Source organism: Piliocolobus tephrosceles, chromosome 17 (genome assembly GCF_002776525.5).
Source record: "Piliocolobus tephrosceles isolate RC106 chromosome 17, ASM277652v3, whole genome shotgun sequence".
NCBI lineage: Eukaryota > Metazoa > Chordata > Mammalia > Primates > Cercopithecidae > Piliocolobus > Piliocolobus tephrosceles.
Genome location: NC_045450.1, coordinates 62436141 through 62461795, shown reverse-complemented (window position 1 = coordinate 62461795; position 25655 = coordinate 62436141). Strand labels below are relative to the sequence as shown.

Below are 25655 nucleotides of genomic sequence, written 5' to 3'. Positions count from 1 at the left end.
ACATAATCCCATACTTCTTGCAGGCTTTGTTCATTTCTTTTTCTTCTTTTTTCTTTTGGTTTCTCTTCTCGCTTCATTTCATTCATTTGATCCTCAATCACTGATACTCTTTCTTCCAGTTGATCGAGTCAGTTACTGAAGCCTGTGCATTTGTCACGTATTTCTCATGTCATGGTTTTCATCTCTGTCATTTTGTTTATGACCTTCTCTGCATTAATTAGTCTAGCTGTCAGTTCTTCCATTTTTCAAGATTTTTAGTTTCTTTGCGCTGGGTATGTAATTCCTCCTTTAGCTCTGAGAAGTTTGATGGACTGAAGCCTTCTTCTCTCATTTCGTCAAAGTCATTCTCAGACCAGCTTTGATCCGTTGCTGGCGATGAGCTGCGCTCCTTTGCAGGGGTAGATGCGCTCTTATTTTTTGAATTTCCAGCTTTTCTGCCCTGCTTCTTCCCCATCTTTGTGGTTTTATCTGTCTCTGGTCTTTGATGATGGTGACGTACTGATGGGGTTTTGGTATAGGTGTCCTTCCTGTTTGATAGTTTTCCTTCTAATAGTCAGGACCTTCAGCTGTAGGTCTGTTGGAGATTGCTTGAGGTCCACTCCAGACCCTGTTTGCCTGGGTATCAGCAGCAGAGTTTGCAGAAGATAGAATATTGCTGAACAGCGAGTGTACCTGTCTGATTCTTACTTTGGAATCTTCCTCTCAGGGGTGTACTCCACCCTGTGAGGTGTGGGGTGTCAGACTGCCCCTAGTGGGGGATGTCTCCCAGTTAGGCTACTCAGGGGTCAGGGACCCACTTGAGCAGGCAGTCTGTCCCTTCTCAGATCTCAACCTCTGTGTTGGGAGATCCACTGCTCTCTTCAAAGCTGTCAGACAGAGTGGTTCGCGTCTGCACAGGCCTCTGCTTCTTCCCCTGTTATTTTTTAGCTGTGCCCTGTCCCCAGAGGCGGAGTCTACAGAGACAGGCAGGTTTCCTTGAGCTGCTGTGAGCTCCACCCAGTTCGAGCTTCCCAGCGGCTTTGTTTACCTACTTAAGCCTCAGCAATGGTGGGCGCCCCTCCCCCAGCCTCGCTACTGCCTTGCGGTTAGATTGCCGCAGACTGCTGTGTTAGCAAGGAGGGAGGCTCCGTGGGCGTGGGACCCTCCTGGCCAGGTGTGGGGTATATTCTCCTGGTGTGCCCGTTTGCTTACAGCGCAGTATTGGGGTGGGAGTTACCCGATTTTCCAGGTGTTGTGTGTCTCAGTTCCCCTGGCTAGAAAAAGGGATTCCCTTCCCCCTTGCGCTTCCCAGGTGAGGCGATGCCTCGCCCTGCTTCAGCTCTCGCTGGTCGGGCTGCAGCAGCTGACCAGCACCGATTATCCGGCACTCCCTAGTGAGATGACCCCAGTACCTCAGTTGAAAATGCAGAAATCACCAGTCTTCTGTGTCGCTCACCCTGGGAGTTGGAGACTGGAGCTGTTCCCATTCGGCCATCTTGGTCTGCCTCCCCCCCGCCTTTTTTTTTTTTTGACACAGTTTCACTCTGTCGCCTAGACTGGAGTACAGTGCCACAATCTCGGCTCACTGCAACCTCTGCCTCCCAGGTTCAATCAATTCTTCCTCAGCCTCCCAAATAGCTGGGATTACAGGCATGCACCACCACACCTGGCTAATTTTGTGTTTTTGGTAGAGATGGATTTCACCATTCTGGCCATGCTGGTCTTGAGCTCCTGACCTCAAGTGATCCACTCGCCTCAGCCTCCCCGAATGGTGGGATTACAGGCATGAGCCACTGTGCATCCCTGTCCTTCTTGAAGCTGATTTATTCAGTGGCTTCAGAGATTCTCTGAGATCTGTACCTTGTCAATAACTTATTTTATTCGAGCCAGATATATTTAACTAGGACTCTGAACATGGATACTGTAAAATACACCACTAGGAAGTAAGGGGCAATATCTCCTTTGCTAAGCATCCTGCCCCATAAATTGTGTGACCATGAGTGTGCTCAGATTGACTTCAGCTGGACCGGGCAGGTCTGGGAGAGTTCACATAAACAAACAGTTTGGAAAGGAGGCTTTCTGCACTGTCAGAGAGGTCAACCATCTACCCGGCAATTATACTGCTGTCAGATTGTAAATACACATTTGCAAATGCTTCTGTAATTGTTCGGAAATAGTTCAGGCCTGTTCACACAGGGCTGGTTACAGAATGTTAATGGGGAAGGGTACCCAACATCTGCTTTCATGGTTGGAGCCAGATTTCTGACACTTAAACATATATGGGTATAAAGCAGCCAATCAGGTATTTGCCTTTGCCAACTCGGAAAAGAAAAACTCAGCAGCAGTGGACAGCTGCATGGCTGATTGATAGGTTTGGTGTGGGCATCACATTTTCAATTATAACAAAGTCTTATTAAAAACGGTTTGGTTCTCTAGAAAGCTAATAACAGTAAGATATGAAATTGCCATCACAGAATTGTGGTTATGTTGCTTGACTCACTTGCCTCTCTGGCCTCAAGGATGATTAATATAATGAAACAAAACAACCCAGGCTAACTCTGAAGCATGATATATGGAGATGCCCACATAAGAAGTAGAAGATCTCAGGGTGCATTACAGAATGTCTGTCTTTTTGTCTTTTGATTTGGGGCTGATGCTTTAAATCACTGTTTTTCTGCCCTCATCATCTCTAAACATACATCATTATCCCTCCCAATTGGTAGGCATATAAGCCTCTCATATTCCTCAATTTCAGCTGCTCTGGATGGTGATTACTGAACCCCGCCTCCCACCCAGGGAGGGCATCCTATGTGTTTCCCAGAACCTACATGTAAGGTATTAGATCAGTTGGGTTCGGTGGCTCATGCCTGTAATCCCAGCACGTTGGGAGGCCGAAACGGCTAGATTACCTGAGGTCAAGAGTTCGAGACCAGCCTGACCAACATAGTGAAACCCCATCTTTACTAAAAATAAAACAAAATTAGGTGGGCGTGGTGGTGGGCAGCTGTAATGCCAGATACTTGGGAGGCTGAGGCAGGAGAATCGCTTGAACCCTGCAGGCGGAGGTTGCGGTGAGCCGAGATCATGCCACTACACTGCCGCCTGGGTGAAGGAGCAAGACTCCGTCACAAAAAACAAACAAACAAACAAACAAACAAACAAACAAAAAACCCGAGTCAGATCATCCCCATTTTTAACTACTTACAACACTTCAAGTTCAGACGAATATTCTAGCTATTTTCAGGTGTTGGAGCATACTGGTTAGCTCTGCTATAGAAAAGTGACTCCAAATTATAGTGGCAGAGAGATGACACAGAATTTTATTCTTTTCTGATTTAACAGTACCAAGTGAAGAGCCCAGGTTAGAAGGTTACTTTGTTCCACAGAGTCATTCATTGATTCAAGCTCTGACATCTTTTGGTTCTGCCATTCCCCCAGGAAATGTCCTCATTTGTATGGTTAAGGCTGGGTTGCAGACAAGTTCATGTTGCAGCTCATGGAAAAAAGAACTAGAGGGACTCCAGGGAGACTGGCTTATCTGTTAAGTTGCAGATGATCTGGAAAGTCAACTTTCACCCATAACTCATTGGCCTAAACTAAGTCCCAGAGTTAACTTGAATGGCAAGGGATCCAGAGTAATGCTGTTTCTACCTGGAGTGCTGTGGACCCAGCTTAAACTCTACCACCATAGGGGACAGGGAAGATACGTTTTGATGGATGGCCAGAAGTTTCTGTTACATGTAATAACAGATAAAAAAATACACATATATTGCCATCCGGATGCAGTGGCTCACACCTATAATTCCAGCACTTTGGGAGGCTGAGGTGGGTGGAGCACCTGAGGTCAGGAGTTTGAGAACAGCCTGGCCAACAGGGCGAAACCCTTTCTCTACTAAAAATACAAAAATTAGCCAGGCATAGTGGCAGCTAGTGATCCTAGCTACTTGGGACGCTGAGTCAGAAAAATCACTTGAACCCAGGAGTGGGAGGTTGCAGTGAGCCGAGCCAAAATTGTACCACCGCACTCCAGCCTGGGTGACAGAGAGAGACTCTGTCTCAAAAAAAAAAAAAAAAAAAAAAAATATATATATATATATATATATATATATATATATATATCTCCTTCCTACAAATAAGGTAAATAGTCATATATTCAAAAAATCTTTATTAAGGGCCGACCATGTGCCAGATATTCTTTCTTATATGTGTAAGAAATACATTATTAACATATTGTGGATAAAAATATGCACCACTATAAACATATTTTTCATTTTTGAATGGCTTTTACTTTTTCAGACAATAGAAGGCAACTGGAAAAGAGGCAAAGATTCTAACTACATACTGCAGGAAAAATATTCACACCTGTCAAATTCCAACAGCTGGCGTTATTGTTGTTCTATGGATAAGCACACACACAATCCTAGTGGATAGTTCTTTGTCTCTTGGTCTCGTAAATCATAACTTGCTTGTAGCTTTTTTATGAACCTTCAGGAATAACTCTTCAGAGGATGATAATACATCATTAAGATTAAATTGAACCTCAAAGGTGGGTTTTTTTTCCAAAATGATAAAGGCTACCAACACTGCAAGGTTTGCCGTCATTCCCTTGATCTGGTAAGTGACACCATCTTCAGGGTTTGTGTACTCAAAGATATGATTAATAAAACGGTGACCGAGACGTGTGACGTAATGCTGGTCATGGACCTGTGGATGCAGGAAATAGGCCAGAGGCACCAAGAATACATTCTTAACTTCAGCAGGATTTGGCTGGGCCTGGAAGTTGTGGTCTATTAAACCCACAAATGGAGTTACCAATGCATCTGTCTAAAAGCAGAAAACAAAATAGAGAAATTAAGAAGTGAAGTGATACTGTTTCAAATACTAAAATCATGCCACTTCTAGGTGAGCTAAGAAAATACACCAAACCTGGGAGAAGGGGAAGAAAGCTTATTCTGGAAGTAAATTTATGTTCCCCCTAAAATGGAAGTCATCCTGCCCTACCTGAAGTGGCATCTATGAGATGACTCTGAAAATGATTTCTTGTATGAACATAATGTAGTACAATCTTTTGGAATGGCAATTTGGCAGTATCATAAAAACTTGTTCCCTTTGACCTGGGAATTGCATTTGTGTATCCGTATGATAAATTCCTACCGGTAAGAAAAGACACAAGTATAAACCTGAAGCATTACTTTTGACAACAGCCCAAAATTCTAAAGTTATCACTCTTCATTTTATAGGCATGTAAGTTATATAAATTAGGTTTATATCCATAAAATAGGATACTATATAGCCTTTAAAAAGAATGGGATAGACACCTTTCCTTCTCAGTAAAGAAAAAAATGTGCTATACTTATGAACAGAAAAGTGATATAATACTAGTTATGACATATTCCCATTTATGGAAAAAATTTATATGTACATATAAATATGTGTCTTATATATAACTATATGAACTATTTTATATAATACACATGTTTATATTACATGGGAGAGGGATTTCTATTTACAACCACAACTGCTTGCAAATGAACGTGAATGGTCAGGTGTGGTGGCTCACGCCTATAATCCTAGCACGTTGGGAGGTCGAGGTGGGCGGATCACCTGAGTTCAGGAGTTTGAGACCAGCCTGGCCAACATGATGAAACCCCATCTCTACTAAAAATACACAAATTAGCCAGGTGTGGTGGCGCGTGCGTGTAATCCCAGCTACTCGGGAGGCTAAGGCAGGAGAAATGTTTGAACTCAGGAGGCGGAGGTTGCAGTGAGCCGAGATCATGCCACTGCACTCCAACCCGGGTGACAGAACAAGGCCCAGTCTCAAAAATAAAAATAAATAAATAAATAAAAACAAAAAAGCAAATGAACATGAGTGCTATCAAATGAAAGCCCGTTTTGTTATACTGGAAACCCTGCGAGGGAGGCCTGGGGCTGAGTGAGGATGTAGGATCTGGTAAGAGCTGCCCGACTTTGTATTAGAAAGTGAGAAGAATTGGAATTCCTGGAGCATCCCAAGAGAAAGTGGGTGGGAAAAGCCAGAGAGGTAGACACATGGTGAGGCTGGGACCTATCCAGCCTGCAGAACGTTCTCAGAGGGACAGCTAAAGACAGGAAAGCAAATTTAGGAACAGAGGCAACTCAGGCCATGAACCAAAATAATGGTGAAAGTTAACATTTGGACCAGGAGGAGACAAGAGGAACATAGACTTCATATGTCCTTGGGCAGGAAGTCTGGGGTCATTAAGTTACCCAAGGGCAGAGGCAACATTCTATCAGCACCTAACACCACACCTGGCAATGGGGGAAATGCTTAGTCTCTGAATATGGAGTTTTTCAGGTGGACTCTGAGATAAGGACTCAGATGCAAGTGATGTTTTAAGAAAGTGCTCCCAGGGGAGACAGGTAAGGGGAGGAGGGGAGCAAGACTCATAAGGGAAGAATGCTGGCAAGGGCACCATGGGGTGTTCTGGAGGGTAAATTAATATGCAGTTTGTCCCACGTGGAGACAAGGGAGTTGGGATTTCATGCTCCCTAGCCCCAGTCAGTCACTGGTTAAGGACTGCCTTGCCAGAAGTGACTTCACAGGCACTCCCAGCTCTCTGTGCAGGACACGTGGCAAGGTGGCTCCAGTATCAAGGGTGCCAGCATTCAGAAGAAAGCCGCCAAGTGTTGTCAGAGGCCTTGGACCCAGAGCAACTCCATCTTGAATAGGAGCTGGGTAAGAACAGGCTTGGACCTACTGGGCTGCATTCCCGGGAGGTTAGGGCACGCTTAGTCACCAGACGAGACTGAGATACCGGTCATAAAGACCTTGCAGTAAAGAAGGCCCTTGAAACCCACCAAAACCAAGATGGCAACGAATGCAACCTCTGGTCATCCTCACTGCTCATTATATGCTAATCAGAATGCATCAGAATGTTAAAAGACACTCCCACCAGCGCCACGACAGGTTACAAATGCCATGGCAATGTCAGAAAGTTACCCTATATGGTCTAAAAGGTGAGGAACCCTCAGCTCTGGGAATTGCCCACCCCTTTCCTGGAAAACTCATGAATAACCCACCCCTTATTTAGCATATGATCAAGAAATAACCATAACAATGGCCAACCAGCAGCACATGCTATTGCTCTGTTATGGAATAGCCATTCTTTTGTTTCTTTACTTCTCTAATAAACTTGCTTTCACTTTATGGACTCCCCCTGTGAGATCCAAGAACCCTCTCTTTAGGGACCCCATCTGGTAACGGTGAGTTATCAGAAGCCCTGCAGTTGTAAGAGGAATACAAAGGGGCCTGGACAGAGCCCCAACAATGTATGCTCAGTAAATATTCGTGGTTGCTGCTACCATTAGTGACCACAACTTATGGGCACCTAGTCTAGTTCCCAACACCCTCTGATTCCTTACAACAATCTGCTCTTGAAGAAGCCTTAACAACTGCAATTAGTGCCGTGAAGAAACTTGCCCAAGGGCACATCCTGTAAATACTTGGCAGAAACTGGATTCAACCACAGACATGTTGCTCATACTCCTGGGTATATTTCAGAGACCTTTGCAAAAAGAAGTACAAAAACGTTTGGCAAAAGGGAAAACTGGGGTGGGGGTTGTGGTGTCACAGCCTGCCTGGAAGGTTTATGTAGCAGGTACATACATAGGTAGCTACTCTGGAGGCTGAGGCAGGAGAATTGCTTGAACCAGGGAGGTGGAGGTTGCAGTGAGCCGAGATCACTAGGACTTGAGATTACTTGGGAAAAGCCAATAGTACCCTCCCAGCTATTATCTCCAGACATTACCAAATTCCCCAGGGTAGAAAAATCACTCCAGGTTAAGATCCACACAGATTAGATGATGCTTATAATTTTCAATAAATGGCATTTTTGTGATACATTTTAAAAATTAGCAGGGGCCAAAAAACAAAGCAACCCTCCCTTGTGCTTTCAAACACAGCAGACCTTTCTTTAAAGCCTTTGTTTAATCTCTCAATCATGCCATTTTAGAAATCTCCTGTTCCAGGAGTATCTGTCCCCCAGGACTCTCCCGGAAACACATTTTCCTGTTAACGCTGCTGAATTCTATCCACCCACATGCGGAACTCAGTAGCACCTGGGGACTTTGAGAATGGAGTTAGTCTCATTTTGGAAACTTTTAATCAGTATAGCTAAATTTGTTAATTGATTTCTTAAGTGAATCCTCCAAATGCTGGTGGATTTGCAGAAATCAACTGAAAAGAGTGCCCCTTAGAAAACAAAATGGAAAAGTAATTAACACATTTCTTGTGTAATCCCATGTCTCTATCTCACTTTCATACACACACACTTAGAAAACATTTATTTAGTGGCCACTAGCTTCTTGCAAACAAAACCACCCTTGGGTGCTGACCTTTCTATTTTTAAAAAGGACTCAATTAAGACAGACATTGTCTCAGCATCACTGATCTTCAAAACACTGTACCACCAAGACTTTAGTCAAATGGAACATAAAGGATGATCTAACCCACTGGTTTTCTGTTAGGCAACCGTAGGACTGTTCTTTTGAAATAAAAACTTACCCGAAAGCCCAATATATAAAACATTAAGAGTTTATACCTACCGCTGATATCGTGTGATGAGAGCACTTTACCTCTCTGGTGTTCCCAAATTATGACCCCAGCTTAACGATGAGAAAAATACCAGACAAACCAAAATTGGGGAACATTCTAAAAATACCTGGCCGCTACATCTCAAAACTGTCAGGGTCATGAGAATAGGAAAGTCTGAGAAACTATCACAGACCAGAGGACTAAGGAGACATGACCACAAAATACAATATGGTATCTTAGATAAGATCCAGGACAGAAAGGAGGACATTAGTAGAAAAACTAGTAAAAAGCAAACAGACCATGGAGTTCAGTTAATAGTAACATGCTGACGTTGGTTTCTTTGTTGTGACAAATGTACGCAGTGATGTAAGATGTCAACAATAGGGGAAACTAGGTCTATGGCATGTAAGAACTCTCCGTACTATCTTCACGACTTTTCCATCAGTCTACAGCTATTCTAAAGTTAAAATTAAAGGTTTTATTAAAACATTTATATGGTAAAATCATGCTGTTATCCAAGATCATACTTATTAATACAATATTTACCCCTTCTAAAGTCAATTAGTACAACAATGAGGTTGTTGTGGTGAACCAATAGAAGGTAAGATCTGAAGCTGAGCACAGTGGTTCACACCTGTAATCCCAGCACTTTGGGAGGCTGAGGTGGGAGGATCGCTTGAGGACAGGAGCTCAAGACCAGCCTCATCAACATAGCGAGACCCCCATCTCTATAAAAAATAAAATAAAAAGAAAGTAAGATCTGGTTATATCAGCTCCAACATTCATTTTTAAAAATATTTTAAATATGTTTTGATGTATATTATACTATCAAGGAAATCCTGATCCAACACAAATGCAGTTATGAATAGTAATAGTTTTTAAATAGCTTGCCTAGTGATTTCATGGTTCTATTCAATTAATGTGTTATAGAGAGGCTTCATTCTATAGTATGTAGAAAAGTGAGTATCTTTATGGCAGAAGTAATGCATTGGTGGTCTCCAAGGGGCTAAAATTTGGTATCCAGCACACTGGAGTGTGTGTTATTTTTTCAACTGAACTCTCAAAATCAATGTATACTGGAGAAAAATACATGTGAACTGAACGTTAATAATTCTGAAGTATCTCTCTAGGGTTCTATGGCACCCAGTTTGAAATCCACTGATGGGAGTCCAACCCTTTTATTTCTGGATGGGGTCCAGAGAGGCAAAAGGGGTTACCCACAGCCACTTGGCTCACGAGGGGCAATGTCCATTGGAGAACCTGGTCTCTTGACTTTATGTACAATACTCTTTGGGGTTCCGTTTGGAAAATGTGGAATCCTGAGAACAGTAGAAACACCTGGGGGTGGGGACGGCGCTCAAGTGTCTGAGGAAACCCTTACATCAATAAGCCATGGCACCAGGCAGCAGACAACTTCCACTTGATGAGGACGCAGCCCCACTTCCTCCTGGGCTTCCCGGAGAGCCGTGGCTGCATCATCCACGTCCGTAGGGTCACGCTTACCTCCAGGGAAGCAAACTTCTCCAGGGGCCCTTCTTAGCTGGATATAGAAAGAACAGCACTACAATGTGGGATTCTAATTTTGGAACTATTTATTCATTCAAGAAATATTTACTGAACTTCCATTTTGTACCAGAGACCATTCCTACCTAGGTGGTGGTATCAAAACCCCCATTGCCCAAAAATGTGTTTTCTTGAATCCTTTTAAAGAAATGAACCTTGAAAATTTTTCTCACTGCTAACTTTTATTCTATTTCTCTGCAAAACATACCACACACTGTATTAATCTGTTCTTGCACTGCTATAAATAAATAGCGGAGACTGAGTAATTTATAAAGAAAAGAGGTTTTGTTGGCTCACAGTCCCGCAGGCTGTGCAGGGAGCATGATGCTGGCATCTGCTTGGCTTCTGGGGAGACCTTGGGAAACTTACAATCATGACTGAAGGCAAAGGAGGAGCAAGCATTTCACATGGCTGAAGCAGGAGGAAGACAGCGGGAGCGGAGGTGCCACACACTTTAAACAACCATATCTCATGAGAACTCACTCACTATTGTGATGACAGTACAATAAAGAAATCCACCCACATGATCAAATCACCTCCCACCAGGCCCCAAGTCCAATACTGGGGATTACAACTGAACATGAGATTTGGATGGGGTCAGAGATCCAAACCACATCACACATACACAAACAGATTGACACTGCTAGGGGAAAAAAGCTGAAAGGATAATATAAGGGGCAATATTGCCGGGCGCGGTGGCTCAAGCCTGTAATCCCAGCACTTTGGGAGGCTGAGACGGGCGGATCACGAGGTCAGGAGATCGAGACCATCCTGGGTAACACGGTGAAACCCCGTCTCTACTAAAAAATACCAAAAAAACTAGCCGGGCGAGGTGGCGGGCGCCTGTAGTCCCAGCTACTCGGGAGGCTGAGGCAGGAGAATGGCGTAAACCTGTGAGGCGGAGCTTGTAGTGAGCTGAGATCCGGCCACTGCACTCCAGCCTGGGTGACAGAGCGAGACTCCGTCTCAAAAAAAAAAAGGGGGGCAATATTATCAACAGATAATTTTGTGGAGTCCTTTATTGGGTGCCTATCACGTTCTGGGCATGCTGTTTCACAGAGATTTTTTACCCACTGGGTCCTCAGAACAGTTCTATAAGCTACTAATTTTTGAATGAGGTGAAATTCACATAAAAGTAACCATTTTATAGTGAAGAAAATAAGAGACATTTAATACATTTACTGTGTTATACAATCATCCCCACTATCTCGTTCCAGAATATTTTCATCATTCCAGAAGGAAACCGCATACAACAGTTGATTCTCATTCCCCTCTCCCTCTGTCCCTGCTTCCTGTCTCTGTGGATTTACCTAGTCTCGACTTTTGTGTCTGGCATTTTCCCCTTCACATATGTTTTTGAGGTTCTTCATGTTCTATCGTGTATTGGTACTTCCTTTTTTATGGCTGAATAGTACTCTATTGTATGTATATATCACAGTTTGTTTATCCACTCATGCACTGATGGGCAGGTAAGCTACTCTTTTCTTTCTCTCTCTCTCTTTTTTTTTTTTTTTGATAGGGAGTCTTGCTCTGTCGCCCAGGCTGGAGTGCAGTGGTGAGAACTCGGCTCACTGCAAGCTCTGCCTCCCGGGTTCACACCATTCTCCTGCTTCAGCCTCCCGAGTAGCTGGGACTACAGGCGCCCGCCATCATGCTTGGCTCATTTTTTGTGTTTTTAGTAGAGCTAGGGTTTCACCATGTTAGCCAGGCTGGTCTCGATCTCCTGACCTCGTGATCTGCCCTCCTTGGCCTCCCAAAGTGCTGGGATTACAGGCGTGAGCCACTGCGCCCGGCCATGAGCTACTCTTATACTATTACTATTTCTACTTTCAGACAGGGAACTTAGGCTCACAGAGGTTAAATAACCTGATCAAGTTCACTCAGTGAGCTGGAATATAAACCAGTGTTTAATTAACAAGCTTGTGGTTTTAATCAGTACAACATACATTTATCAAAAGTTTAATAAGACACAAAAAATATGGGCCCTGGAGCTATTAGCATTGTATTGGCATCTATGTTTATCTTTGCGGTGTTGGTAAAGGAATAGAAGTCTCCTCTTTCCCTGCATTGCCTCCTTCCTTGATTCCATTCCTTCCTGCCTTTAGGAGAACTGACTGTGTCTCTATTTATAGCATCCTAAAATTACTCCCTTTCTTATTTCTGTCTTTAAAATTATTTCTCTCATATCTTGGGCAGAAGTGGAGAGGCACAAACGCTCCACTGTTCTCTCTTCTGCAGGGCCAAATATCTCAGCAAAGTGACCTCAATTTCTTTTATGCCCACTCGTGCCTAGTACCCACTATGCTTTCTCTCCTGAATTGTCCAGGAGCCCTCAGGCTCAGCAAGAGTCCTGGGTCTGCCTCTTTCCAACTGTGTGCAATGGGGTAATGACAGTGTGCTCCTCACAGAGCTGTGAAGATTGTTCCATGAGGGTGGAGTGGATGCACGGGAATGGTGCCTGGCCACATTAGATATTTAATAATGAGAACTCGTAAGGTCAGTCCTGGACATTGAGAAGCTCAATCAAGAGATCATGTTGCCATTGTTAGCACCTAGGCCAATATATCTATGTAAGGAGAAACTAGATGCCTGCAATGGCCTGGTTGTTTATTCTCCCATGAATCCATATGTTGAAATCCTCACCCCTAAGGTGATGGTATTAGGAGGTGGGGCCTTTGGGAGGTGATTAGGTCATGAGGGCAGAGCCCTCATCAGTGAGATTAATGCCCTTACAAAAGAGGCCCGAACCAGACCCTTTGCCCCTTTCTCTGTAAGGACACTGAAAAGATGACTATCCATGAACTGGAACAGGGCTCTCACCGGACACCAAATCTTCTGGCAGCTTAATCTTGGACTTCATAGCCTTCAGAACTCTGAGAATTAATATCTGTTGTTTATAAGCCACCCAGTCTAAGGTGTTCTGTTATAGCAGCTTGAGAGTCTAAAGTGTTCTGTTATAGCAGCTTGAGAGGACTAAGACAATGCCATGATACACTTTTTGACATTTTATAGTCCACAGCCTCATTTGGGCAAGGCTCAAAAATTTTTTTTTAAGTCCTTCTGTGCTGATAAATCAGTAACACTGCAGAAATTGCTGCCATAGCTACTTAAGACATCTTCACCTCAATTACAGTCGTGAGAACAGGTGAAAAGAAGGTTGATGGACATTTTTCTACTGTCTTGAACGCTCACTACCCACTGCAAATATGTCTCACCAAATGCATAAGAAATATACCTAATGTTAGAGCAACTCTGAAAAAGTGCTTTATTGTTAGAATGTTCAACTCCAAGGCAGCCAGGGACAGAGGCACCTCCAAGCAGTCATCAGGCTTGACAGAAATACAGACCTGATATGATGCCTGTTTTAAATGTACAATCAGGGACACATTCTGAAAAATGTATTAGGCGATTTCATCATTGCATAAACAACACAGGGCACACCTGCACAAACCTGGATAGTATAGACTACTACAAACCTAGGCTGTATGGTGTAGCTACTGCTTCTGGGCTACAACTTGTATACCATTTTACTGTCCTGGATATTGCAGGCAATAGTAACATAGTGGTAAGTATTTGTGTATATAAACACAGAAAAGGTACAGTAAAAATATGGTATAAGAGATCAAAAATGGTTCACCAGTATAGGGCATTTACCGTAAATGGAGCTTGTAGGACTGAAAGCTGCTCTATGTGAGTCAGTGAGTGAGTAGGTGGTGAGTGAATGTGACGGCCTAGGACATTAAACACTGCTCTAGACTTCATAAACACTAGACACTTAGGCTATAGTATGTTTATAAAAATATTTTTCTTTTCTTTTTTTTTTTTTTTGAGATGGAGTCTTACTCTGTTGGCCAGGCTGGAGTGCAGTGACGTGATCTCAGCTCACTGCAGCCTCAGCCTCCCGAGTAGGTGGAATTACAGGCAGCTGCCACTATGTTCGGCTAATTTTTGTATTTTTAGTAGAGACGGGGTTTTGCCATGTTGGCCAGGCTGATCTCGAACTACTGACCTCAGGTGATTCTCTCCACCTTAGCCTCCCAAAATGCTGGGATTACAGGTGTGAGCCACCACCCCTGGCCTTTTTCTTTTTGGAATAATAAATTAACCGTAGCTTACTATTACTTCTTACTTTCTAAACTTTTTAATTTTTAATTTTTTGACTCTTGTAGTAACACTTAGCTTAAAACACAAACACAGTACACAGCTGTACAGAATATTTTCCTTATACCTTACTCTAGAAGCTTTTTTCTATTTTTAAGGATTTTTGTTTTTCTTTTTAAACTTTCTTGCTAAAAACTAAGATACAACACACAGAATCATCAATGTCACTATATTCTACCTCTACTTCTTGTCCCACTGGAAGGTCTTCAGGGGCAACAGTAACATATATGGAGCTCTCATCTCCTACAATGACAATGCCTGTGTTTTTCGGAATACCTCCTGAAGGACCTTACTGAGGCTGCTTTTAAAAAATAAGTAGAAGAAGAACACTCTAAAATAATGATTTAAAAGAATAGTGTAGTAAATTTCATAAACCAGAAGTGTCATTTTTATCAGGTATTATATATTATGCATAATTGTATATGGTATACTTTAAGACCACTGGCAACACAGTAGGTTTGTTTACACCAGCATCACCACAAACATGTGAGTAACATATTGTGCTATGACATTATGACTGCTATGATGTCACTTGGTGATAGGAATTTTCAGCTCCATTATAATCTTATGGGACCACCATTGTATATATGGTCCATCATTGATGGAAAAACACTGTTTTGCAGCACATGACTGTATTTTGAAAGGTTTCAAAACTATCTCATAGCATACTAGTTCTACTCAAGTTGCCTTGTACACCTATTCCAATTAATAGGTAATAGGAATTGGAAAAGATCATTCTGGCTTAGTGAGAACATTACTCTCAAGAAAATGTTATCCTTGGTCTAGGCAATGATTTTTAAAACATGACCCCAAAAGCACAGGCAATGAAAGCAAAAATAAAAACATGGGCTTACAACTAAAAAGCTTTTGCACAGCTAAGGAAACACTCAACAGACTGAAAAGACAACCTATGGAATGGGAGAAAATATTTGCAAAGCATAAAAGGGGCTAGTATCCTAAATATATAAGGAACTCAACTCACTATCAATAATAAAAAACACCCAATTAAAAAATGGACAAAGGACCTAAATAGACACTTCTCAAAAGGTATATTTAAAAAATGCTTAACATCACTAATCACCAGGAAAACTCTAAAACCACAGAGAGACATTACCTCACACCTTTTAGAATGGCCATTATCTAAAAAGCAAAAGGTAAGCGTTGTTGAGGATATGGAAAAAAGGCAACGATTACACACTGTTGGTGGGAATTTAAATTAAATTAGTCCAATCCATGTGGAAAACAGTATGGAGGTTTCTCAAAAAGTTAAAAACAGATTTGCCATACAATCCAGCAATCCCACTACTGGTTATATATCCAAAGGAAATCAAATCAGTATATTGAAGAGGTATCTGCACGCCCACGCTCACTGCAGCATTGTTCACAATGGCCAAGACATGGAATCAAGCTGAGTGTCCATCAACAAGCGAATGAAGAAAATGTACATCCAGCGAGGAATATTATTTGGTCATAAAAAAGAAGAAAATCCTGTCATTTGTGACAACATGGATGAAGCTGGAGGAAATTACGTTAGGTAAAATAAGCCAATCACAGAAAGACAAATGCCACATAATCTCATTCATATGTGGAATATTAAAAAGTCGGTCTTATAAAAGTAGAGTAAAATGGTGGTTACCACGTGCTGAGGTGGTTTTGGGAGAGGTTGGGGAGATGGCCATAAGATAAAAAGTTTCAGCCAGTCAGGAGGAATAAATTCAAGAGAGGTATTTTATACTATGGTGACTATAGTTAACATACTGTATTCTTGAAAATTGCTGAGTGGATATAAAGTGTTCTTACCACAAAGATGATGAATATGTGAGATAGTATGTTACGTGTGATATGTTACCATATGAGGTACTGTGTGTGTTAATATGTTACTATGAGAGGTAATGTGTGTGGTGATATGTTACTATGTGAGGTAATATGTATAGTAATATGTTACTATGTGAGTTAGTACATTGATTAGCTAGATTTAGTCGTTCCACAGTGAATAGATACTTCAAAACACCATGTAGTACAGGATAAATCTATACAATTTTATCTATTGATTTAAATTTTATTTATTTATTTATTTGTTTATTTATTGAGATAGAGTCTCGCTCTGTCACCCAGGCTGGAGTGCAGTGGCATAACCTTGGTTCACTGCAACCTCTGCCCCCTAGGTTCAAGTGATTCTCCTGCCTCAGCCTCCCGAGTAGCTGGGACTACAGGCATGCACCACCACACCCAGCTAATTTTGCATTTTTAGTAGAGATGGGATTTCACCATGTTGGCCAGGCTGGTCTCGAACTCCTCACCTCAGGTGATCCACCCACCTCAGCCTCCCAAAGTGCTGGGATTACAGGCATGAGCCACTGCATACGGCCATATCTGATAATTTTTTAAAATATATGTAAGTGCTTCTCCTATGCTTAGGGGCAGAGCTGGGAACAGACTCTGGTCCCCTGGTTTCCATTTAAGTATCTCCCCTTGGAACCTGGATTTCTATCATGTCCTGAGTTCACGGCATTTCTGCCTGGCTCAGACTGAACACAATCCGCACAAGTCTACTTCTACATCCACAAAACTCCAGCTGATTCCTCGGCATTTATTTTTTTTTTTCAAAACAAAATACTTTTCATTATTCTGCTTAAAAAGCCTGTTAACATGGCTTATTTTCTTTTTGTACTTGGATAACCTTAAAATGACTGCTTCACCAGCTTTTCCTTGAAAGTTCCCCACAGCAAGGGAAAGTGATTGCGCTCGTGGGTGCGGAGGTGATAGAATTTCGATATTTGTTCTTGCCCAAATCTCATGTTGAATTGGAGTCCCCACTGTTGGAGCTGGGGCCTGGTGGGAGGTGACTGGATCATGGGGGCAGATTTCCCATGCATGGTTTAGCACCATCATCTCGGCACTGTCCTCATGATAGTGAGTGAGTTCTCATGAGATCCGCGGCCATTTAAAAGTGTGTGACATTTCCCCGCTGTCTCTCTTGCTCCTGCTCCCCCTCCGCCCTCTGCCATGATGGTAAACTCCCTGAGGCCTTTCCAGAAACTGAGCAGATGCCTGTGTCATGTTTCCTGTACAGCCTGCAGAAACATGAGCCAATGAAACCTCTTTTCTTTATGAATTACCGTTTCAGGTATTTCTTTTTTTTTTTTCCGAGATGGAGTCTCGCTGTTACCCACACTGGAGTGCAGTGGCACAATCTCTGCTCACTACAACCTCCGCCTCCTGGGTTCAACTGTTTCTCCTGCCTCAGCCTCCTGAGTAGCTGGGATTACAGGTGTGTGTCACCACGCCTGGCTAATTCTTTTGTATCTTTAGTAGAGATGGGGTTTCACCATGTTGGTTAGGCTCATCTCAAACTCCTGACTTCGTGATCCGCCCACCTCGGCCTCTCAAAGTGCTGGGATTACAGGCGTGAGCCACCGCGCCCGGCCTCAGGTATTTCTTTATAGCAATGCAAGAATGGACCAATACAAGGGGTGAGCCAGAAACTCCATTCCCAGCCCAATATTTCCTTAAAGTGACATCATTTATCTCAAAACTTCGGGTCATATCTGCCACTTGACACTAACGATGACAGCCAAAAATTACTGAATTCTTGCTTGCCAAGTACCAGGGTTGTATAGGTGCTTTACATTTGTTACCCTGTGAAATGTTCATAGCAGCTGTATAAGCAGTAACTAATATTCTGTCCTCATTTTACAAGTGAAAAGACTGAAGTACAGAAAGGGTAAGTAACTAGGCCAAAGTCACAGTTGGCAAGGGGAGAGCCTGGATTCAACATGGATAGCTAGCTTTAGAGCAGAGGCTGTTAACTTCTGTGCTCTAGTATTTTCACATTATACTGGGGGTGGGATAGTTTAAAACAGTGGCCCTTGGTGGGGGCAATTTGGCACCGCCAATCCTGCCAGAACAATAGGCAATTCTGAAGATATTTGTGGTATGTATGCTACTGGCATACTGGACAAAGGTGTTTGTGAGCTTGTGTTTGTGTGTGCTACTGGCATCTGGTGGGTAGAGGCCAAAGGATGATGCTAAACACACCACATTATACAGGACAGTCTCCACACCAAAGAATTATTCAGCCCCAAATGCCAGTAGCACCAAGGTTAGGTAACCCTAGTCTGAAACCATTTTAAACTGCTTGCTAGCTAAATTCCTTCATTTTCTTTGTTAAACCTTCCCCAAGAAACACCATGTTATCCCATGACTTCTGGTTGTATGCCTCTGACATCACAATTCTGAAAGCCCTTTTGAGAATTTTGGCATCAAAATGTGTGCAAGTGACAAAATCTTGTGAGGTTTTCTGATGTCCTGAGGTTTAAGGGCAGGAAATTTTTTGTTCACCTACCTTCTCTGACCGGACGGTGAACAACAAATGGAGTTTTCCTTCTTTAGCCACCAATGGCAAAAGGATGGAATATTTGTTATATGGCAAGTGAGAATATTTGCCTCCAATATCATACTTTCTTAAGCGGGCCTTAGCATCATCTAGCAAACTGTTTCTAAAATAAAAACAAACCAGACAGACATTTTAGTAAGCAGAGTTACGGTAAAAAGTTTATAGTCCTGCCTCTGTTTCTGCTTTGTTGTGTATTTAGGAGTTTGCCATTTCTGACTCTCTCTGTATTTTTCAATAACACGACAGAAATGATAGTATCTAAATTGCATGGTTGTTCGCAAGATGAAAATGACAAAAAAAATCTCCTAAGCACACAGTTTAGTACACAGGTTCTCTTTGAAACATAAAGTATGGCAAAATGTTTTTTCAATAATGCAATAGTTGAATTTTGAAATCCACAATTATATTCAGAGAAGACAGGTTTGATGAAAACGTCATTGTTAAGGTCAGAAGACCACCTTCTGTTAAGCTGGCCCTTATGTTCTCAAACTCCTGTCTTCAACTGCCTTGTAACAGTGGTTCCCAAACTTTAGCAGCAACAGAATCACCTGGAGGGCTGGCTGTCACACAGACTGCTAGGTTCAGTCCCAGACTGTGACTCAGTAACTTTCATGTAGGGCCTGAGAATTAGATTTGTATCAAACTCCCACATGACAGTGTTACTGACGCTGTGGACAGGGGAACACATTTTGAGAACAATTTCCTAATAATATGCAAGTATTTGGATTTATAACCACAAATGGTGCCTTCCTATGTGGACTTGTTTTGGTCCTTTTGACAGGTGTGTTTTGCTGCTAGTTTGTATAGTGGGTTGAACAGTATCTCCTCACCCCTGAAATTCATGTCTATTCCAAACTTCAGGGTGTGACTTTATTCAGATATAGGATCTTTTTAGATGTAATTAAGTGAGCTCTAAATCCAATGACTGTTGTCCTTATAAGAACCAGAAACGAGCCGAGTGCAGTGGCTCACACCTGTAATCCCAAAACTGGGAGGTTGAGGCGAGAGGACTGCTTGGGCCCAGGAGTTTGAAACCAGCCTGGTCAACAAAGCGAGACCTTGTCTTTACAAAAGAAAAAAAAAGCATAAATTAGCTTAGGCATAGGGCATGCAACTCTATTCCCAGCTACTTGGGAGGCGGAGGTGGGAGGATCACTTGAGTCCCAGAGTTCAAGGCTGCAGTGAGCCATGATTGCACCACTGCACTCCAGCCTGGGTGACAGAGTGAGACCCGACTCAATAAAAAATAAAACAAAATTAAAGAAGAAGAAAAAACACGGAGACACGCACACAGGGAAGAAGACCATGTGAAGATGGCGGCAGAGGTTGAAATGATGCTGCTGTGAGCCAAGGAATGCCAGAAACCACCAGAAACTGGAAGAGGCAAGGAAAGGTCACTCCCAGAGCCTTCTAAGGGAGTGTGGCCCTGCTGACACCTTGATTTTGGACTTCCAGCCATGAGAGACCATTTCTATTGTTTTAAACCACCCAGTGTGTGGTACTCTGTTATGGCAGCCCTAGAAAAGGAACAGTTGATTTTACTTTTTCTGTGGGACGGCAGTTTTGCATAGTGGGCAGAATCAGATGTTTAAGATACCCAGAATTGGCTTCAAATGTGTATAGGAGGCCTGGTACAGTAGTTCATGCCTGTAATCCCAGCACTTTGGAAGGCTGAAGCAGGTGGATCACTTGAAGTCATGAGTTCGAGACCAGCCTGGCCAACATGGTAAAACCCCACCTCTACTAAAACTACAAAAATTAGCTGGGCATCTTGGCACATGCCTGTAATCCCAACTACTCAGGAGGTTGAGGCAGGAGAATCGCTTGAATTCAGGAGGCAGAGGCTGCAGTGAGCCGAGATTGCCTACTGCACTGTAAGCCTGGGTGGCAGAGTGAGACTCTGTCTCAAAAAAAAAAAAAAAAAAAAGTGTATAGGACTGACTTCTCTGAGTTTCATCTTCATTTGTGTCAGGCTTGAGGATATTTATGCAGATTAAATGATGCAGTTCATATACTGTGGCTGGCACACAGCTGGTGCTCAGTGAATGGTAACCACTGTCATAAATCTCCCCATCATTAGAAAAGCAGTTGTTTGCAGGAGGTATTTGCTATTTTTCGCCTCTTTCTAGATGGCAGGCTGCTCACCAGATGTGGTTGGGTAAGAGCAGTGGATTTCAACGACCAAATGTCCTGGAAAGAATTACTGAATGCTGGCACAGGGGATTGCACAGTACATCTGATGCACACAGCCCGCCTCCAGAAAAGGAAACTGTGGGATGGTAGCTTTTAACCACCCAGAAACCGCAGAAGTGAGCAGAGAAACCAGCTGAAGTAAAAGGCTGCAAAAACGTATCTGTCCACTTCAGGGACTGGCCGCTGGAATAATCAGCAAGATATCAACAGCAGTAGCAGCCACCCCGTTCTGAGCATGGTCTCACTTTTCACGTTTCTCATTTTATCCTCATGACAGCCCGGCAAGTGATCACAGGGTCACCTCCAGGCTCAGAGAGCTTACGTAACTGACAGACCCAAGGTCACAACTGGAAGTAGCCACTGGAGGACTTGAATCCGGGGCTGCCTGGTGCGGGGCTGTGCCACCCTCGGGGGTCCTGGGGTCCAACTCTGGAGACGCGGATTGCAGAAGAGCCAAGCCGGCTGGGAAGGGGAGCAGAGTGTATGTAAACCACAGTGGCTAAAGCCGGCTCTGTTACTGGCTAGAGCAGGTGCAAAGGTTCGGGGACCCTGCGGGTTGCTGGAGGCGAATGCTCCCATCCGGGGCTCGCAGGTGGACTGGCGGGCGCTGCAAAATCGGTCCCAGACTAAAGGCCTCGGTGGCTCCGCTGCTATCAAGGCCGGGCCTGGCCAAGCTCGGGGCGCCAGAACCCGGAAAGGCTTTACCTGACTGGCTCCTGGGGAAGACCAGGTGGTGACATTGCCCTGGGGAATGTTTGTTTCCGGGCGGACTCCTCGGAGCGGCACTGCCGGTCGCGTTTGCGCAGAGCGGCTCTGGGCCTGGGCGCGGCCTAAAGCCAGAGAGAGGGGCGGGGCTTAGAACAGGAGGCGGGGCGGGGTCTGGGGCGGAGACAGGGGACGGGGCGGGGCTAGCTCTGGGGGGTCGGAGGCTGGGATCGGGGCGGGACCTATGGCCAGAGGCGGGACTAGAGGCGGGAGAGGCGCGGGGCGGGGCTTAGGGCCGGGTCTCCCCGGTTGCGCAAAGCAGTTTCTGCCCCGCTCCTTTGGCTTCTATGGAAGCAAGAGGCACAGGATTTGTGGAATTTAGAGCTGGAAGAGTTTAAAAAAAAAAAAAAAGAAAGAAGGAAAGAAGGAAAGAAAGAAGGAAAGAAAGAAAGAAGGAAGGAAAGAAAGGAAGGAAGGAAGGAAAGAGAGAGAGAGGGAGAAAGAAAGAGAAAGAAAGAAAGAAAGAAAGAAAGAAAGAAAGAAAGAAAGAAAGAAAGAAAGAAAGAAAGAAAGAAAGAAAGAAAGAAAGAAAGAAAGAAAAGAAAGAAAAGAAAAAGAAAAAGAAAGAAAATACCGTGCTAGTGAGAGAGAGAGAGAGAGGGAGAAAAAGAAAGAAAGAAAGAAAGAAAGATAGAAAGAAAGAAAGAAAGAAAGAAAGAAAGAAAGAAAGAAAAGAAAAGAAAAGAAAAGAAAAGAAAGAGAAAAAGAAAGAAAGAAAATACCGTGCTAGTGAGGTGATAGGATTTTACACTCACATCCACTGTTGCTGGAAGGTTAAGGTGATTCATTCAACTTTTTTGAACTGCTGTCAGCACTTGCAGATCCCACAGCTATCGAAAAGACACGTGGAGCTCACAGTCAAATGGTAGAAACATAAATTAATCACACAAGGCTGGATGCAGTGGCGTATGCTTGTAATCCCAACACTTTGGGAGGCCAAGAGGGGAGGATCACTTGAATCCAGGAGTTCCAGACCAGCCTGGGCAACATGGGGAAACCCCATCTCTACAAAATAAAAATAAAAAATTAGCCAGGCGTGGTGGCACGCATCTGTGGTCCCAGCCACTCAAGGGGCTGAGGTGGGAGGATCGCTTGAGCCCAGGAGGTCGAAGCTGCAGTGAGCCGTGATTGCGCCACTGCACTCCAGCCTGACAGAGGTAGACCCTGTCTCAAAAATAGTAAGAAGAAGACAAAAAGGTTTTAATGCAAAAAAAAAAAAAAAAATCACACAGGTAAAGCAGCCGCCTTTTGTCCTTCTTGAGCATGCGAAGGAGAAATGTGACCAAATTAGGAGGCAGAGAAGGGTTGGTAGAGGAAATAGAAGTGCAGTTCATTTTGAAAGCAGCAGTTCTCAAAGTGTGGTCCTCAGACCAGCAGCATCAGGATCACTTTGGTTGTGTTAAAAATGTGGACTCTGGGCCAGGTGCGGTGACTCACACCTGTAATCCCAGCACTTTGGGAGGCCAAGTCGGGTGGATCACCTGAGGTCAGGAGTTTGAGACCAGCCTGACCAACATGGTGAAACCCCATCTCTACTAAAAATACAAAAATTTGTCGGTGGTGGGCACCTGTAATCCCAGCTACTAGAGAGGCTGAGGCAGGACAATTGCTTGAACCTGGGAGGCGGAGGTTGCAGTGGGCCAAGATCGTGTCATTGCACTCCAACCTGGGCAAGAAAAGCAAAACTCTGTTTCAAAAAGGAAGGAAGGAAGGAAGGGAGGGAGGGAGGGAGGGAGGGAGGGAGGGAGGAAGGGAGAGGGAATAAAAAGTGAACTTTGGGGGCCCATGCCACACCTGCTGAATCAGAAGCCAGGGGTGAGGCCCAGTGATCTGTGCTGTAAGGGGATTCTGATGTTCTGTGCGGGATAGTGGAGATAAATGAGGAAAAGGGCAAGGGAGAGTGTTCAAGGAAGAGGGCAAAGCTTGTGCAAAGACAGCAGAAAGGGGCTGGAGAAAAGTGTTTGTGAGCCTGGTGCGAGCTGAGAATCCAGGGGTCAGTGTAGGGCTGACTTCTCCCTTAGAGGCACAGGAGGCACACAGTAATTTTAGGGACCTGTGTATACCTGTGTATATGTTTTAATTGTAATTTCTTTTTAAATTAGAAAAAGAAAAGAAATGTAATAAAAGCAATATATAATAATGAATCCAGCTTGGATTACAGTCATCTTTATATGAATGCAGTCATAAAATATTCATTTTTAAATTATTTTATGGAAGAAGGGGAGAACAAAAACAAAAGTAGCTAGGGCCCATGAAAGTCATATTGTGACTGGCCCTGGGTCAGTGGGGCAGTTTGTGATTTTAATGAAATATCGCTGTGATATTTACAACATCCAGTGTTTACACACCGTGACATCAATGAAATATCACTGTGATATTTATAATATCCAGTGTTTACACACCGTGATATTAATAAAATATAGCTGTGATATTCGTAATATAAAATGTTTACACACCATGATATTAATAAAATATCACTGTGATATTTATACTATCCAGTGTTTACACACTGTGATATCAATGAAATATCTCTGTGATATTTATAATATCAAATGTTTACACACCATGACATCAATGAAATATCACTGAGGTTCACAATATCCAGTGTTTGCATACCATGACATCAATGAAATATTAATGTGATATTTATAATATCCAGTGTTTACACATCGTGATATTTATAAAATATGACTGTGATATTTGTAATATACAGTGTTTACATACCGTGATATTAAGCAAACATTGCTGTGATATTTATAATATCCGGTGCTTACACATCATGATATGAATGAAATATCGCTGTGATATTTATAATATCCCGTGTTCACAAACTCTGATACTGATGAAATATCACTGTGATATTTACAATATCCAATGTTTACACAAAGTGTTTATGCACTGTGATGTTAATTAAATATCGCTGTGATTTTTATAATATCCAGTGTGATATTAATGAAATATCGCTGTGATAGTCATAATATCCAGTGTTTCCACACAGTACTTACACACTGTGATATTAATACAATATCACTATGATCTTCATAATATCCAGTGTACACACAATGCTTACACACTGTGGCATTAATGAAATATCCCTGTGATATTCATAATATCCATTGTTTACACACAGTGCTTACACACTGTGACATTAATGAAATATCGCTGTGATAGTTACAATATCCAGAATTTACACACTGTGATATCAGTGAGATATGACTGTGATATTTACAGTATCCAGTTTACACACTGTGATACCGGCAAAATATTGCTATGATATTTACAGTATCCTATGTTTACACACTGGTTACACACTGTGATATCGGTGAAGTATCACTGTGATATTTACAGTTTCCAGTGGTTACGCACTGTGATGTTGGTAAAACATCGCTGTGATATTTCCAATATCCAGTGGTTAAACACTGTGATATTGGTGAAACGTCACTGTGATATTTACAATACCCAGTGGTTACACACTGTGATATCAGTGAAATATTGCTGTGGTTATTTATAACATCCAGTGTTTACACGCTGTTATATTAATGAAATATCTCTCTGATATTTATAATATACGGTGATTACACACTATGATGCTAGTAAAATATCACTCTGATATTTATAATATCCAGTGGTTACACACTGTAATACTAGTGAAATATCATTCTGATATTTGTAATATCCAGTGTTTACACAAAGTGTTTACACGCCGTGACACTAGTGAAGTACCGCTCTGATATTTATAATATACAGTGTTTACACATGGTGATATAGGGAAATTTCGGTCTGATGTTTGTAATATCTAATGTTTACACACTGTGACATTAGTAAAATTTCTCTCTGATATTACTAATATCCAGTATTTACATACTGAGACATTCGTGAAATTTCGCCCTGATATTTGTAATATTCAGTGTTTACACTCTGTGACATTAGTGAAATATCGCTCTGGTATTTATAATATCCAGAGTTCACACACATGGTTTACACACTGTGACACTAGTGAAATATCGGTCTGATATATATAAT

The 25655-nt window shown here is 42.8% G+C and overlaps 1 protein-coding gene across 4 annotated transcripts; it reads right to left on the bottom strand.

Moving 5' to 3' along the window:
* Positions 1–4127: 4127 nt before the first annotated feature.
* On the bottom strand, positions 4128–21697 carry NUDT7 (nudix hydrolase 7). 4 transcript variants are annotated; one of them, XM_023226903.2, is made up of 5 exons: positions 21573–21697; positions 18624–18777; positions 9936–10094; positions 9189–9282; positions 4590–4803 (listed from the first exon to the last, which is right to left on the bottom strand). In XM_023226903.2, exons 1-5 carry the CDS (start codon positions 21605–21607, stop codon positions 4733–4735), a joined length of 513 nt encoding a protein of 170 aa, XP_023082671.1. In that variant the 5' UTR covers positions 21608–21697; the 3' UTR covers positions 4590–4732. The 4 variants fall into 4 exon arrangements, with proteins under 4 accessions (XP_023082670.1, XP_023082668.1, XP_023082669.1 ...); XM_023226902.1 differs by lacking the exons at positions 9189–9282; positions 9936–10094 and adding an exon at positions 10415–10528 and having other exon boundaries at positions 4128–4803; XM_023226900.1 differs by lacking the exon at positions 9189–9282 and having other exon boundaries at positions 4128–4803.
* Positions 21698–25655: the final 3958 nt, after the last annotated feature.

Coding starts and splice junctions, on each gene's coding strand:
- NUDT7 (XM_023226900.1), bottom strand. CDS start 21,607: ATGTCACCACCTGGTCTTCCCCAGGAGCCAGTCAG. Junction 18,778..21,572: donor CTTCCCCAGGAGCCAGTCAG/GTAAAGCCTTTC, acceptor TTTTTATTTTAG/AAACAGTTTGCTAGATGATG. Junction 4,804..9,935: donor TGGTGCCATGGCTTATTGAT/GTAAGGGTTTCC, acceptor TTCTGCTTTTAG/ACAGATGCATTGGTAACTCC.